The 6,000-nt window shown below is 36.6% G+C and overlaps 1 protein-coding gene across 1 annotated transcript in view; it reads left to right on the forward strand.

Moving 5' to 3' along the window:
• LOC122811968 (vitelline membrane outer layer protein 1 homolog) overlaps positions 1-3,851 on the forward strand; it is a 42,794-nt gene extending 38,943 nt beyond the window's left edge. The window contains exon 3 of the mRNA XM_044084167.1: positions 3,247-3,851. Within this exon, the coding sequence (XP_043940102.1) occupies positions 3,247-3,550 (304 nt within the window). The 3' untranslated portion in view covers positions 3,551-3,851. The remainder of the gene's footprint in view (positions 1-3,246) is intronic.
• The last annotated feature ends 2,149 nt before the right edge of the window (positions 3,852-6,000 follow it).

Genomic DNA, 6,000 nt, shown 5'->3' on the forward strand with positions numbered 1-6,000 from the left:
AACATAATTAACATATCAGACCTAGAATCAGAGTACACTAAAGTGGCTATCCTCAATGCCAGAAGTCTAAACAATAAATTGCCTGATCCTGCATTTGGAAAGCATCCATGTCTGGTAATTATTGAAATTTAGTTTAAATGTGAATAGAGCACTCCCTCTGTGCAGATGGCAATTGTGCTGATATTTGTCAGGGAACTAATTTCCTCCAGGCTTATCCCTATGCCCTGCAAGCTAAACTCATCAAACTACAGATAACTCTATATAGGATCAGTTATCAACTAACAAATTGCTAGAAAACACCTCCTTTGTCCTCTGATGATCACATACAATTCCACAGTGTTCTAAATGATGGCCCTGTTAACATAAACTCCAGTTTGGGTGACTTTATCTCCTCTTCAATTAAGTGTGACACCTATATGTCCAATGTGAGGTATGACAACAAATACCTAGACTTTATAAAGAAAAACTCCTTTGAGTAGTTGGTAAACAAACCCAGTAATGGACATGACCTTCTTGACCTGATTCTTAAAATATGTCTGACTCTTACATTACTCTTCTGGTATCTTCTTCCCCAGTGAAGTCTGACTGCAGACTTGTTGGCCTTCTATTTTCAACTTCCAAAAGCCTCTAAAGCAATTCCCAGTAAATTTAAAGACTAGAAATCGACCCATCTCAACGTACTCTATGATGAAATATCACTATTCAGTTCTGACCACTCCTCCCTTGACACTTAATACAGCAGCAGACTTTATTTAGGAATTCTACACCCATTTAGAAAAATGAATAGAACTAGCAGTCCTTACCAGAACCAAACACCATGGAAAATTAAAAATAAAACAACCCAATGGTCTGCAAGTATAAATAAACAGTACAGGAAAAGAAAAAAACTCCTTAAGTTATATAGCAGATCCAAAACCCTTCTTAAAGAAAATGTAATAAGCACTGAAAAAAATTGAAAACCCTATAAAGTTTATTAAAGAGGTCCATGAATTTTGGCTGATCTCTAAAGCCAAAGATAATTAATTATACATCTTTCTGTATCCATGTTACATATGTAAGGAACACTACCCTACATTGCTTAGAATGTATTCTTAGTGATACTTCCTACTCTGACCTAATACACATTGTCAACAGCCTTTCAAGGAAATCCAGTGTCAGCTTCACCCCAGAGACTTCCGTTCAAAGCCTGAAATATCTGAATCCCCTACTCCACTGATTATCGTAAAGGATCATTTATTGAAAGTGATAACCAAGACCAAACATATGTCCTCAATGGGACCTGATAATACACCTGGTTACTTGAACATTGCCTTAAAGACATACATCTTAAAATGTTTAACCTAAGGTTAGCTTCTGGTTTTGGTCCTGAAGAATGGAGCACTACAGTTGTGATGTCTCTTCAGAAGGTTGGCCTTACAACTAACCTTGGAAATTAAAGAACCCATCCATCATACAAGTCCCATCTGCAAAGCCATGGAAGGAATTATAACTCACCTTACTAACTTCAATGTCAAGATTTGTATTTGACTTGTTCCCCAGCTGTTTGGTATTGTGAGGGGTAAATCCTTTCTACTGAACATGTTAAATATTTTCTACATGGTTAGGAAGGGACCCTGTGGACAGTGATTATGTGGTACTCACAGTGTATCATGACCTGCCCAAGGCTTCTGAGACCATTCCTCATGTTTGCATCATACAGAACCTAAACACCTTAAAAATCAATCCATATGTGATAAGATGAATAACAAATTGGTTAAAATACAGAGCCCACACAATGCAAATTGCAGGACCCTCATCAGACTGTATGAAAGTGACCAGCAATGTTCCTTAGGGCTTGGTGCTGGGACCTTTCCTCTTTGGACTTTAGTTCTCAGATCACCAAGCAAAGAGCCAAGACTTCTGGCTAACAAAAATTTACACATAGCTGTAAATAATGGGTTGTTGTTAAATCACCCAATCGCACCCCAACCCACAAGTATGAACTCTCTCTGGAAAGATCTTACTATAGTAGAAATGGGGTTGAAACTAAATAGTAAAAAGGAAACTATAGTCACTGTTAGCATGCGACTTCTCCCCTCATCATGCTATATAGACAATGCACCACTACAAAATTAAAATGTAGTCAGAGAAATTGAAATTTAGGGTGATAATTCCTTCTCTTTTGACCATTACAGGATAATTGTTGTTAGGGAATCCTTTTATTTAACACAGCTAATTGCAAAAGTAATATCATCATTGTCTAAAGAAGTAATCACTCTCCTACACTCAGCATCTATCAATCCAATTATTGATCACAATATCTCCTTTGGGATTTATCTCACTAAACATAGCAAACAATTAGAATGATCCCAAAGGTTCCTAACCATAGAGATGACAGGCCTAAAGTCCCTGAGCTGTCTAAAGAGGCTGGAAGCTTTATCCCTTTATATCTTTATTCAGCATCTTTAAAGGCATTTGATGGGCGAACTCTATCTCACTTATCAAATCATAACAGAACTGGTTGTCTTGGACACCGTGTTTCTCTGCAAGTCTAATGGATTCAGCAGTACTAGAACCAAAGACCTATATCTTCACCAACAAATAAATAAAATATGGTTGAGGGAAACGTATATAGCTCTGTGTCTCCCAAACCTCTGGGATAAACTCACCTTGCATGTTAAGCAGTATGACTCACTATGTTCCTTTAAATGTGACCTGGATGACTGAATGGATACTCTGAAATGTACTTCAGAATTGACTGTAATGATCCTCCTGGAGAAAGGGGGTGTGGCCTGAGTAAGGGTGTTGGCAATGGTACTGGCAAGGCATAAATGGTAATGCTAAGGCCTTGGAATATCAATTAAATCAATGAATCCTGCCCTTTAGAATTTACTTGACCTGTCCAATTTTATTCTGAATTTTTTCTGTTGTCTCTGTGAGGGGTATTTAATATGAGAGGTATGTTACACTTGTAATTTTTCTGTCTTACCAAATAACTGATGACATACATTTGAAATGCTCTCAACCTGCAAAGTACATTTTGGATGTTGCTTCGTGAAAGACTGTGGGGTTTTCTTGTAGTCACTGTCGTTATCCCCACTAAATAAAATTCTTTACATGCTATGTTTACTCCCTTAGTTATTTCAGTTGTATGTAACTTGTCTCTACATCTGGCTAAATCATCATTAATAAAATGAGAATGCAAACAACCATAAAGAAATATTAAGAATACAGTAAGATATTTTACATGCATATTTTTCCTTCTAGGTGGGGAGACTGGACATCTGCAGTCTGGTGTCCAGGGAGTGGAGTACTGACAGCTTTCGCTTTGCAAGTGGAATCTCGACAAGGTGATGGAGATGACACAGCAGCCAATAACATCAAGTTTATGTGCTCTTCAGGTCCAGTGATTGAAGGAATTGGACAAGAGTGGGGCTCTTATGGAGCTTGGAGTGGCTCGTGTGACTATGGAATCTCTGGTCTGCAAACAAAAGTAGAAGATCCTCAAGGAAGAGGGGATGACACTGCCTTAAATGATGTTCAGTTTTCTTGCCTCAGCAAGTCTAATTAGCTACACTATACCTACCAAGCCCCCGTTTCTGTTGGTAAAGAATGATGTGCCATAACAGCATCTCTAATGACACGTCTGCTTTTATATACTCCTGGCAGAAATTTTCCTTAAATGCAGTCACTAAAGTATGTTGCTATAGATAAAATGTGATGTCATAAAAATAAAACAGTGACATAACGTGCAGATCTGTGCACACATCAGCTTATTATGCAACTGCATATACTTATGATAAAAAATAATAAGTCTGAAAATACAGAAGTAATTAATCTATGCATAGAAGTAAAGCTCAGTTTTTTCATCACTTCCTACCATTGTTTGTCCTTCTTAAGGAACATCAGAAATTGGAACAGACTGACAGATGAAATTTGCTGATATTCTGTGCAAGAAATGATGAGTGGTATAGCATGCCTAATTTTTGTTACCTGCAGCATAATGTAGACCCTATATGATTTTTACTGGCATTTTTTTGACTAGTTTAACCTTTTCTATCACATCTATACCTGTCTGAGAGGATGCAATGTGCATACTGTAATCATTTGAAATGTTCCTACAATAGTGTTGCCAAACATCAGAGAAATGGAAATTAATATATAAAGGTAAGTGTTTCCTTTCTCCTAATTCTGGCGAGTTCCAGCAAAGATAAAAGCAAACTTATTTGGTGTTTGTTTTTGGTTTTCTGTGAGCTGCTTTCTTCTTCCTTCATATTTGCAGCACTGCCATGTAAATAATGAGGCCAACAACCACCTTTTCTTCTTCCTACTTTACTGCATATCCAAAAATTATTGTATACTTCCCCCAACAAATTATGTTTTTCAGGTACAATACTATTTCTGATCCTTCTCCTTTAGTTATTTTATTGACTCTTTTTAACAGTAACCATGTAAAAAAATCACTTGGTACAACTCTATATTTTCAGAAGTGATATCAGAGCTTTGACTTGCTCAAAGGCAGACATTACGGAAGCCAAGGCAGAGGAAATGAAATGTAGATCAACAGTTTATGTAACGTGTATGGCTCTTCTCTGCTAATTGTGTACACACTGAGGTAATGCACATGTCATGATGCACATTCATGGTTACCTAATCACCTCATTCTGCATTGTACAAAATGGCACTAGACACAGCTATATGAAGGTGAACTACAACTTTAGTAACTCACGGCAGCAGATCAAAAGAGACTTAACATCTCATAAGCTTCTTCTCAACTGCTTTAACTGTACTACTGGCACACCAGACCCAATGCTTTATGGGATTAAGGAGGTCTTAAAGGCACGGGGCTGTAGTTCATATTTACAGATACAAACACACATTCATACATACATACAAATATTTCAAGCACAGGCATTAATGCCCTGCTAGCCTGCCAATATATCAAAACATTTGTTCCCATAATACATATCCAGGCTGTTTTTAAAAATATCTAAATTAGTACTTGCTTTAATATAATTTGGTAGTCTGTTCCATACATCAGCTACTCTGTCAGAGAACCAATTTGTACACTTCTCATTCCTATAGAATCTTCTTCATAGGTTGCCTGATGACTCTCTAGTACTTTTTGTTAACCCCGAACATTTCCAGAGGTAGTTGTCACTAAATGCCCTATATACCTGAATAATATCTCATCTTAGATATCTGTAAGAGACACTGTACAAGTTCAGATATTTTAGTCTTTCATAATAACTTAAATTTTCACATCCATGGATGTCCTTGGCCTATTTCTGCTGTACTCTTTCCAGTTTATTCATGCTTGTCTTCTTATAGGGTTTCCATATTGTTATTCCATACTCAAGTTTGGGTCTAATGTAACTAACAAACAATGACTTCATTATTTTTGATTTCCTAGACTTTATAAATATTTTATACAACCTATAGTTCTATAACTATCATTAACCAACTGGGTGATATGATTAGAAAAACTCATATCTGAATCTACCAATATACCAAGGTCCTTAAATGAGACTACAGTTGCAATCACTGTGTGCTGTATTGAATATTCACCTTTCAATTTATGCCTGCCAAATCTCATATGCTTAGTTTTTGATGTATTTATCAGCATATTATTCTCCTGAGCCCAAATGGACAATTTAGTCAAGTTATTTTGCAGACATGCTTATCTGTAACACATGTAAACAGTTTACCCAATTTCAGGTTGTCTGCATATAGACTGTAAAACACCTCAGATGAAAAAGTTAGGTCTGAAAGATACAATCTAAACAAGTAAGGGCCTAAGACAGAGCCCTGTAGGTCACCCTGACTGTAACCAAAGATTTTGCCTGTCCAGTTGCTGTATGATGCTTGCCATGTCCTATTTGTAAGCCATGCAGCTATCCATCTTATCAAGAGTACATCAATACCTAGTTGTATTAATTTATTGATCAGTATTATGTGTCAAATGCTGAAGTTAAATCTATATAAATTATATCAGAGCACAATTTTTCATTCATAGCTGTT

This window comes from Protopterus annectens, chromosome 9.part0 (assembly GCF_019279795.1).
Source record: "Protopterus annectens isolate FY-2018-M chromosome 9.part0, PAN1.0, whole genome shotgun sequence".
Classification (NCBI taxonomy): domain Eukaryota; kingdom Metazoa; phylum Chordata; order Ceratodontiformes; family Protopteridae; genus Protopterus; species Protopterus annectens.